General features: G+C 29.2%; 1 protein-coding gene and 1 long non-coding RNA gene across 2 annotated transcripts; one reads left to right on the top strand and one right to left on the bottom strand.

Annotated features, from left to right (window-relative positions):
- The first annotated feature begins 5,830 nt into the window (after positions 1–5,830).
- Positions 5,831–7,257, top strand: LOC112786713 (probable NAD(P)H dehydrogenase (quinone) FQR1-like 1). Its single transcript, XM_025830084.3, has 3 exons — positions 5,831–5,959; positions 6,287–6,646; positions 6,963–7,257. The coding sequence occupies exons 1-3, from the start codon at positions 5,937–5,939 to the stop codon at positions 7,186–7,188; spliced, it is 609 nt and encodes a 202-aa protein (XP_025685869.1). The 5' UTR covers positions 5,831–5,936; the 3' UTR covers positions 7,189–7,257.
- LOC140182779 (uncharacterized) lies at positions 6,184–9,354 on the bottom strand. Its single transcript, XR_011878898.1, has 2 exons — positions 9,094–9,354; positions 6,184–7,225 (listed from the first exon to the last, which is right to left on the bottom strand). It is a non-coding gene; the product is annotated as an uncharacterized lncRNA (long non-coding RNA).
- Between the last annotated feature and the right edge of the window lie 1,073 nt (positions 9,355–10,427).

Consider the following 10,427-nt stretch of genomic DNA (forward strand, 5'->3'; position numbering starts at 1 on the left):
GCAATAGGAAGTGAATGGAAAGGTTTGACCATTAAATAGATTCTCAATTACTCTTCAAACCCTTCTCATCCTTTCCTTTCCCTTCTAAAATCTCAACTCGGATTCACACCCTTTGCGAATAACACAGCTTATAAAAAACAGTGAATATATTAATGCCATGTTCAATCGATTGAATTATAGGAACTAAAATTCAATCGATTGTTTTGTGAATCTAATTCATTGATTTTATAAGAAATACAATTTTATAATTCTATATGTAAATTTAATCCATTAAGATTGTCAAAATGATTATTACGATTAATGGAAGATCTAATTCGTTATTATTTTTATTTTTGATTATTAATAAACATGATAGATGAATGATAAAATAATAAATAGATTTTATAATTAAATAATATATAAAAAATTAATTTGTAATTAAAATTAGATAAAGACTATTTAACAATTATTAAAAAATTTAAAAGACATGTTTTGTTATGGGACCATTTAATGGTCCAAACTTTTTAGGACCCGTCAAATTCTTTGTCAAATTTCTATGAGACTTACTTTATAGTAATGCATTATTTATAAAAAACTTAGTTCCTTTAAGCAATACTATAGTAGCTCTTTTGAAGTTTTCAATTATTTTTACACTACCAATAATCGTACTTACATTTGTTTCTTTTGTAACAAGAGAGATAAAATATCTTTCATCTCTAAGTATTGTATGTGTTAAAGAACGATCAAGTAGACATACTTTTTTATTGTTAAATTTGAACGAAACATAAGGAATATCTATATCTTCATTTACGAAAATAAAAAAATTATTATTAATTAAAAAAAAGAAAAAATACAAAAATAAAAAGCTACAAAGAAAAGAAAAAAAACTAACTAAGAAGAAAAAGAAAATCTAAGATGATAAAATTTTAATTAATACTCTTCTAAAAGAGATTTGCTTCATGACCTTCATCTAAATAAATAACATCGCTTAGCTAACTAAAATCACTTGTTTTATACTTGCATGGGTTGCTAAGGTCAAAGATATCATCGATGGTTTTCATGGATTTAAGGTGCTGCAGTCAATTCATGTAAAGTTGATAGCTGAAAGCTGAAAATCGTTAGATAAAAATTTAGTCAAATCAATTAAATTATTTAACGACTTTCATTATCAACTTCATATGAAGTCGAGTGCATCTGAGTTTTTACCTTCAGTCAAACGTATAAAAAGAATGATAAATCCAAATAGAATTGACAGACCAATAAACCATGATGGAGGAAAGAAGGCGGAACCGCCACAGGTGGAACCGACACAGGGGGAACCGCCACAGGGGGAACCGCCACAGCCATAGCAGAAGACATGTCCACACCTGCAAAGTATTCTACTGCACGTGAAAGGTTTCTTCTCAACGTAGAACCTGCACTTTGGGCACCTCTTCCACCCGTTCCTCTCCGCTAACTTCATCATCATTCTATCTTCATCCGTGCACGTGACGCACATCTGCCTAGGGTGTGGACCATCGTTGGAGCGGCGGTCATACAGGAATCTCTTGCTCTCGCTCTCAAGAACAGCAGCTTCACGCAATGACTTCTCCCACCGATGCAATACCGACTTTGGCAGAATCTCGCGGCAACCATTGGTTTCCAATAGACCACGGCACCGGGGCACCGGACACCGGATATTGATCACGTTGTCGTCGAGCTTAGAACAAACGTACTTCACCACGCAATCCGTACAATACGAGTGTGTGCAACCACTTATGGTGAAAGATTCCGCTTCGGTTTTAGTCACAATGCAGATTTCGCACACGAACGAGGAAATCGATGAGGACTTGCCTTTCTCCTCTCTGTTGATCTTCTTCGTTTGTTTTGTGGCGACGCCGACGTTGTTTCTGTGATTCTCTACAGCGTTAGAATTCGTCATTCTAAGCTGGCTCCTCTTGCTTGATCCCGATTCAGTTTCAGTTTCAGGTGGTGACCGTGATGGTGACCACCAACGAGAGTGGTTACTGCCTCATGAAAAGCTCTTCGCTCGTCCTCATGTTTTCCAGAAATTTAAGGCTTTCAAGATGAGGGAGTGATTGGTCTTGTCAGTTATTTATTTAGGAAGAAGTAAGAATTAAACCCTAAACCCTAATACTTAGCAACTGACCAATAAATTTAAATTTTTATAAAAATATACTTTTGGTACAATCTCACATTCTCACCACGTAAAATAATTTTACACACATATCTGATTAAGTAACATTACGTTAATAAAAAAATTATTTTTTATACTTCAATATATTAAAATTAAATTATAAAAAATATTAAAAAATTTATTAAAATTTATTATTTTTGACCATCAATTAAACAAAAAAATAATTAAAAATATATTGTTAAATTATTAAACAAAAAAATCGAATTAATAATTAAATATAATGAACAAAAATAATAAATTTTGATAATTTTTTAATATTTTTTTTAAACTAAAAAATATAACTATTTTGATTTAATTCAAATTTTATTATATCTTAAAATTTCATGATGAGCGGATATTTGTTTATGATCATTCTTTTGTATAAGAAATTAAATTCCACAAAATTAGGAAGTAAACCGTTTTGTAAATCTTTTCTGTTTTTACTTGCTCTTATGGTTTAAAAATTTAAATACATTTTTCTTGTCATTTTTTTTTCTCATTTTCTTTCCAAATATTTATATTTTAGAGTGTGGTTTATGGATAAAAGAAATTCAAGTAGATTAGTGGACTCTCTAATGCATGCATTTGTTGAGGGAAGTAATTTGCAATTCCAACACCATCAGAATAATTATTTTTAATTGTTTAACTACAGGAATTTTCAACTTGTGGTGGTGACCTTACTTTTTTTTTATTTATTTTTTTTTTGGAAATAGACCTTAGTTCTATTTTCCATGTTTGGGCGTGGAGATCTTAGTGTTTTGCAAGGTGATGGAAAATCCTCCGAAGCCCAACAACTTTTTAAAGGAGTTTATGGTGAAAAGCCCATACAGTAAAGTTTTGCACCTCATATGTAGTGGATCCTCTGTCCCAAACAAAAAAGTGTACAGAGACCTCTTACCATATTCCCAATTTCCCATACCGAGAAAATTATCATATGATATTATGATAATGTTCATTCTAAACTCTAGAAATTGTGAGAACTTATACAGTTTTGTATAGAGTATTCATGTATTACTAGCTAATTCACATTATCAAATTTTGTGGATAGAAGTTATAATGAAAGTTGAAGCCTGCGAAAATGATTTATGTTAGTAGGCCTCAGGATTGATTCTACACAAATCTTTGACCAATGGAATTGGAACAGTAGTACCTAATAATCAAACTAAAACATATATTTCGGGAAAAAAAATTAGGTGAAAAAAATAATAAAATAATAAATTAATTATTATTAAATTTATAACTTTTGTCATAAACAAAATTTGTTATTTTAATTTAAGAGTATTTAGATATTTATTTCTTATTTTATCAATTTTCTTCTTTTAAAAGAGCTTAATCTTATATTTGTTAGAAAACTATGGAGGCAAAATGAATTATTTTTGAGGAGTGGCGAAGCATGGGAAGACGAGGGAGAAAGGTATCAAGCAGAAACAATGCCACTATAGTATTAGTAGGACTATATACCCACAAACATTTTAATTCAAGCAGAAACAATGGTTATGGTTTATCAACACATACACAAAATTAAATATTATTCAATCAAGATAGATATATATATTAAAATTAGCTATTAAAATGAATTATTAGTATAAAATATATATTAAAATATAAAATATATATTAAAAATAAATTAAATAATATATTTATTTACATACAAATATAAATAATTTACTTATTTAAACTATATAAATACTAAAAATTAAATGGCTACAATTTTATTATTTTTTCAACTTTTATATAAACCACGAGTAATGTACAAATTTTAATACAAAATGTGAAACCTGAAAATAAACTGCGATTTATGATTTTAGCTTGCAGCAAATTTTGGTCATAAATTGTGGTTTTTTCTTGGGTATTATCAATATTTTTGTAAATCATTGAAAACCCCTTTTGAACCAATGATTTATGCATTAGTTACCTTTGTGTAAATCGTGGTTTATTTTCAGGTTTTAAAATTTGTACATATAAAAGTTGGGAGGATAAAATTGTAATCATTTTATTTTGGTAGAAACTCAGGTGCAGTCGATTTCACGTGAAATTGATACTTGAGAGTCGTTAGATGAGTTGACTAATTTGACTAAATTTTCATCTAACGGTTCTAAGATATCAACTTCACGTGGAGTCGACTTCACCTAAATTTTTACCTTTTATTTTTAAGATAATTTAATAGTTTTAATATTCATATAATTTAAATAAATAAAGTACCATATAAATACATAATATAATTTTAATAGCTGAGTTTTAGTATACAAATATTTTTTTGAAAATCATTGGACGAAGCATTGAATCATGAAATGAAACCCATTAATAATCGTTCGTTTGCTTTTGTTTACGTAATTCTGGGGCCATAGGAAGATATGAGAAGATCATGCTCTTCCCTACAATGTAATTAGTCGTTTGGAATATTTTCCACAAAGAATGGTCTGAAGTTCCACAATATTAAACAATTTTAAACAAAGAAAATATTAAACAATTTTCTTTGCAAAGAATTATTCATTCCGATTTAGCTAGCAGCACAAAATGATAAAATTATGTATAATAATAGTCATGGTTATCGACGACGAGAGTCAAAAAACAGTAGTAAAAACTCAAAATATATAAAAGAAAATATATGTTTAAATTTTTTATTCTATTGAAAACTTCTTTAATAAACAATTTTTATAAATATTTTTAGGTTCAGATGTAATTGCAGATAGAAAATTCACGTCACTGAAACATGATTATGAAACTAATACAAATTCAAGTATTCAACAATGGTGTAGTTGAATAAAGAAAATTAAATGTCAGCATAATAATTGGGATGAATAAAATAGAAGAAAGTATTATTTACTTATAAAACCTTTTGGTTTTTTTAGATTTATGTTGATAATTTTAATATAACTCCTTAATTATTAGTCATTTTTCTATTAACATTTTTTGTTGTTTCTCATCAATCATTATTTTTTTTCTAAACAAATATGGACCGGTCCCCACACCCACTCCTAGAAAAACGATTTTCCTAAATTTATAACATTTTTTTCCGTACCTAAATACGTAATACACGGAATTAGGACCACAAATGATGTATATATATAATGTTAATATTATTCAATCGAATTATTTTGAGACCTATATATATATATATATTAATATTGTTGTTCGTACTAACTACTAAGTATATAAATTTTAAAAGCCCCAGGATATAAGAAATTTTTTTCCCAGCCTTTCGCCATCGTTATTAGTTAATTTAGTATCCGATTACCCTATTTAATATCATACATTTATTTTAATTTAGAAGAAAAAACCAAGATTAGTTGAGTTTGAATAAAAGGATTTTTTCAAAGGTTATTAGATATAATTAGCAGTGCAGGGTGCAGCTATAACAAGATATTGAAAGTTGAAACCGAATAACTCTCCAATAAATAGTTCATGTGCTTGATACCAATATAGAATAGTTGAATTCATAGTGATATATAAAAGGGGCTAATTTGAAGTAATTTACTAACTTGATGTGTAATTATATAGTGATATAACAAGAAAAATAAGTTGTTTCTGGTGACAAAGAACATGGACGTTTGTATGATACTATGATGCAATTCTAAGAACAACTTGCACTAATTAAAAGATAAATCTGAAATTTATAATAATTAATCATATGAAGGACAATAATAATAACAACAGTGATGTTAACATTTGATTATTACATATAAAAAAGATATTAATAGGCACTATAAGAAGAGGTATGTAGTCATTGAACTCAACAAACAACAACTATAGAGAGTAGAGCAGAGCAAATATTTCATCAATGGCTACTAAAGTTTATATTGTGTAAGCAATGATTCCACTATAATACTGATCAATTCTTAGGAGGTGTATCAATATATATGAAGTGCTTAGCTTGTTAAATTTGGCTGTTATTAGTATTTAGTAGTACTCACTATATCATAATCCTCCTAATTCCTTCTCAAGTTATAATTAATGAATATGATTAAAATAGTGATTATTTACATAAAGATATTTTCATGTGATTTAGACTGTTAGATAATTTGACATGTTCGACTAAACTACTTTATCATTTTCGACTCTTCATGGTATCTCTGTATAAATAGACAGCTGTTGAAATTTACATTATTACATAATTGTATGTATGTTTAGGTACTATTCTACGTACGGTCATGTGGAGAAGCTAGCTCAAGAGATAAAAAAAGGAGCTGATTCTGTGGAAGGAGTAGAAGCAACACTCTGGCAGGTAGCTGAAACAAATTCTCAAGAGATCCTCGACAAGATGAGAGCACCTCCAAAGAATAGTGATGTCCCAATCATTACCCCAAATCAGCTTACCGAAGCAGATGGTTTGCTGTTTGGTTTTCCAACAAGATTTGGAATGATGGCTTCCCAATTCAAAGCCTTCTTGGATGCAACTGGCGGCCTTTGGCGCACACAGGCTCTCGCCGGAAAGCCTGCTGGCCTCTTTACCTCCACAGGTGCTCAAGGAGGTGGCCAAGAGACTACCCCGTGAGTCTCTACCAAAATCTATATATATGTTTTTAGGTGAAAACTCAGATGCAGTTGATAGCGAAGAGTCATAAGATGAAAATTTAGTCAAATCAGTCAAATTATCTAACGACTCTCAACTATCAATTTTACGTAAAGTCGACTGCAGTAAGTTTCCACCATGTTTTTATGTGAAATTTTAAATAGTTTGTCATATCTGACTGAATTATTTAACATAATACGTGATAACATCTTAACTATCATATTTGCGTAAAAAAAGTATTTATGTAACTAATCATCTAATAATAAGTTAATAACATTGTTGTTGTTTGTGTAGGTTGACATCTATAACTCAGTTTGTTCACCATGGAATGATTTATGTTCCCACTGGATACACCCTTGGAGCTGGCATGTATGAGTTAGAGAAGGTGATGGGTGGATCTCCATATGGAGCTGGAACATTTGCTGGAGATGGTTCCAGACAACCTACTGAGTTGGAATTGGCTCATGCTTTTCATCAGGGCAAGTACTTTGCTGGAATTGCTAAGAAGCTCAAGGGATGATAACATATCATACATCCATATTCATTCCCAATGCAACCTTTAAATAAATAAAATTGTTATCATTTGTCACCCCACTCCTCATAATGTATGTTACACCACTCCTCAAAGTTTGTTAGTTAAGAAAATTAAACGGACCTCATCCACGTTAATTAACAACTTAATTAAACGCTGAGAGATTCTGAAAATCAGTAATTTTTAATATTTTTTTTCATTATATAATTAATATAAATACTAAATTATTTTTAATAAATAAAATTTATTAATTTATATATGTAAATTCTAAAAAATATAAATACAAATTTTATTATCTCATAACTCATATATACGAATTTTGATAAATAGAAGTGTAAATTAAATATTTTTTATATATAAAATTTCTGTAAATATAAATGTAAATTATTTTTTAAAAAATAATAATATTTGAGGTAACTTAAAGGGAAAGATAACTAAAGTGTTTGACTTTTGTGCCATTTAACCGGATTTTGTTGCTTCAGACATATTCCTAAAGTCAATTCAAGTGATTTCCCTCATGTTCATGTTTTAGAATATGTTCAACTCCTTCCCATAGAAAAAACAAAAACAGAAACAAACAAAAAGTAAGAACGGCAAAATCCAACAATGCAAAGAAAACAAACACCATTTGGAACGAATATAGTATAGCATAATATGAGAAGACAGCATCTATCCTATTGTGATAATTTTATTTAACCCGAATGTTGGATTAGACTATATATTTTTTCTAATGTTTGCCCTCATTTATTATGTTATAATTTCAAAGTTGTGAAGAAAAGCATAGCTCCAAACCGTAGTTAAAGTAAAAGAGAGGAACCTAGTGTCAACAGTCAATATATTATTTATGATGTGATACAATAAAATATAAATACTATATGCACTTATGCAAATCTTTGCAAGTGGCAAGTTCAATAGATGGTGATGTCATGCACAACTTTAATTTTACATCTCCGGTAGATATAGTAGAAGCATAATTTGTGTATCACTTCTCAAATTATTCTCTGTAACCACTTTATTTCTTAAGTTCAATCAATATATATATATATATATATATATATATATATATATATATATATATATATATATTGTTTAGTATTAACTGTACAATAATCATACAGAAAATAGTTATTCACTTACTTTATAAGACCTTAGTGAAATAATCAATTTTGTATGGGCTAGTATCCATTATTAAATATTAACACGTAAGAGACTAACTGGGCTACCATTGGGCCTAATTGTAAATCAAATGGGAAATTGATTACCCCAAAAAAATAAAAAAGAGACTGAACACTGATTTCCATGGCTGATCATCGAGTATATGACACTATATTACATGATTTTCTAGGAAATCAACCAACTCGATGCATGTTATTGCAGATACAACTAGTCAATCCTACACTTTTTACTGTATATTAAAGTGTGAAGCTATGGAGAATCTAAATTATTGATGGAAAACATCAACACTTCTTAAAGTTAATGAGATCGAACATTACGTTTAGGTCAAACATACAAAAAGAGAGAGCCTGCACCCATCTCCCACCTACCAAGAATAATCTGACATAACATATATATACATATCCAATCTTCATTCTCGATCTCTTTCAAAGAATTTAAGCCGTGTTTTATTGTGTGATTGGATTTGCAAAAGCAGAAAAAAGAAGGAACTCTTTACATGCATGCTATGCTGAAAAGTGAAAACCAAATCTTGAATTACAAGATACAAACAAACTATATAGGCTAGCTATTGATGATGATTAGACAAAATGTACCATAATAACAAAAACTTATTATATATCACAATAAAATGATGATATATGCTTCTTGTTTTTCTCTGTCCTACTTTATGAAATTCCTTTTATGCATCTTATTTATTTAAAACTAAGTAAATCGCACCTTTATATACAGCAAAAACTAAGATTTGATATCCAAAACAACGGAGTAATCCAGAGAAAGAGAGAGTGGTAATGATCCCAAGATGCTTCAAGACATGGAGGCATGTGTTAAGCTGATTGGTGTCTATATCTTGTATCAATTCAAAACTAAAACATGCAATTGATACAAGCGAGGGGCTAGAGTAGATACTAATTAACAAGTAGATTTTTGTAACAAAAGTGGTATTTTAATTTTCATGATTGATCACACTCAATAGTCAATACCAAACGAATTCTTCATCTTTAAGCCTCCTATATATATATATAGAGTAAAGTATCGTTTTTCTCCTCAACGTTTGGGGTAAATCCTATTTGTGTCCCTAACGTTCAAATCGTCCTATTTGTATCCCTAACGTTTGTAAAAGTGATTCAATGTTATCCTGCCATCAATTACACATTATGAGCACTTTAGTTTGAGTTTTAAAAATCTCTTCTTGAAGTTAGAATACAAATGTTTGGGATAGAATCGATGATTTACTTCAAAAAATGGCTCATCAAATGTTGAAATTAATTCCTACAACATTTACATAATTTACTTTTTTAGGGACATAATTGAATCTAAACACAAATAGTGGGTATAATATTAAAATCGAACACATCCAAGTAAGACCTAATTGAGAATGAATACATCTAAGTGAGAATAATTGAAAAATATAATCTGATTTGTTAGTATAATTGATAGTAGAATAACATTGAATCACTTTTATAAACGTTAGGAATACAAATAGGACGATTTAAACGTTAGGGATACAAATAAGACTTACCCCAAACGTTGGGGACAAAAACGATACTTTACTCTATATATATATATATATATATTTTTTTTTTTTTTTTCTTTTGATTACTTAATCGTGATTTCGTCCTCCATCATATAATATTATATAGTCTTTACATCCAATAATGCACAATAAGAGTATTTGCAGTTTTCAGTTGAAGACAATATTTATGTATATATCCTCGGTATAAACATCATAATTAGATAAATTTAAATAAATAACAAATAATCTAGCATAATTTTTTTTTTAAAAATTATATAGAGATAATATTCAATGTGATCCTTCGATAACTTACACGTCCTTGAAATTTTAATTGTCTTTATTTATCCCCAAACGTTATAGACGTAACTCATGTATGTTCCTAGAACAACTTTTTTACGCACAAAGATTAATAGAACGTTAACGTGGATAGTCAGATGTCATACGGGACTTTGTAAAACTACATCCTTTTTTTCACTCAAATATCCAAAAACAATTTAAGTGATGTTTATTAAAATTTTTCCTCCCAAACCAAGTGACA

The sequence above is a fragment of the Arachis hypogaea genome, chromosome 20, assembly GCF_003086295.3.
Source record: "Arachis hypogaea cultivar Tifrunner chromosome 20, arahy.Tifrunner.gnm2.J5K5, whole genome shotgun sequence".
Taxonomy (NCBI): Eukaryota; Viridiplantae; Streptophyta; class Magnoliopsida; order Fabales; family Fabaceae; genus Arachis; species Arachis hypogaea.

What these genes read in the sequence shown, in the direction of transcription:
- LOC112786713 (XM_025830084.3), top strand. Translation starts at nt 5,937, where the DNA reads ATGGCTACTAAAGTTTATATTGT. An exon ending in GCTACTAAAGTTTATATTGT is followed by an intron (nt 5,960 to 6,286) that starts GTAAGCAATGAT and finishes ATGTATGTTTAG; the next exon opens with GTACTATTCTACGTACGGTC. An exon ending in GGTGGCCAAGAGACTACCCC is followed by an intron (nt 6,647 to 6,962) that starts GTGAGTCTCTAC and finishes TTGTTTGTGTAG; the next exon opens with GTTGACATCTATAACTCAGT.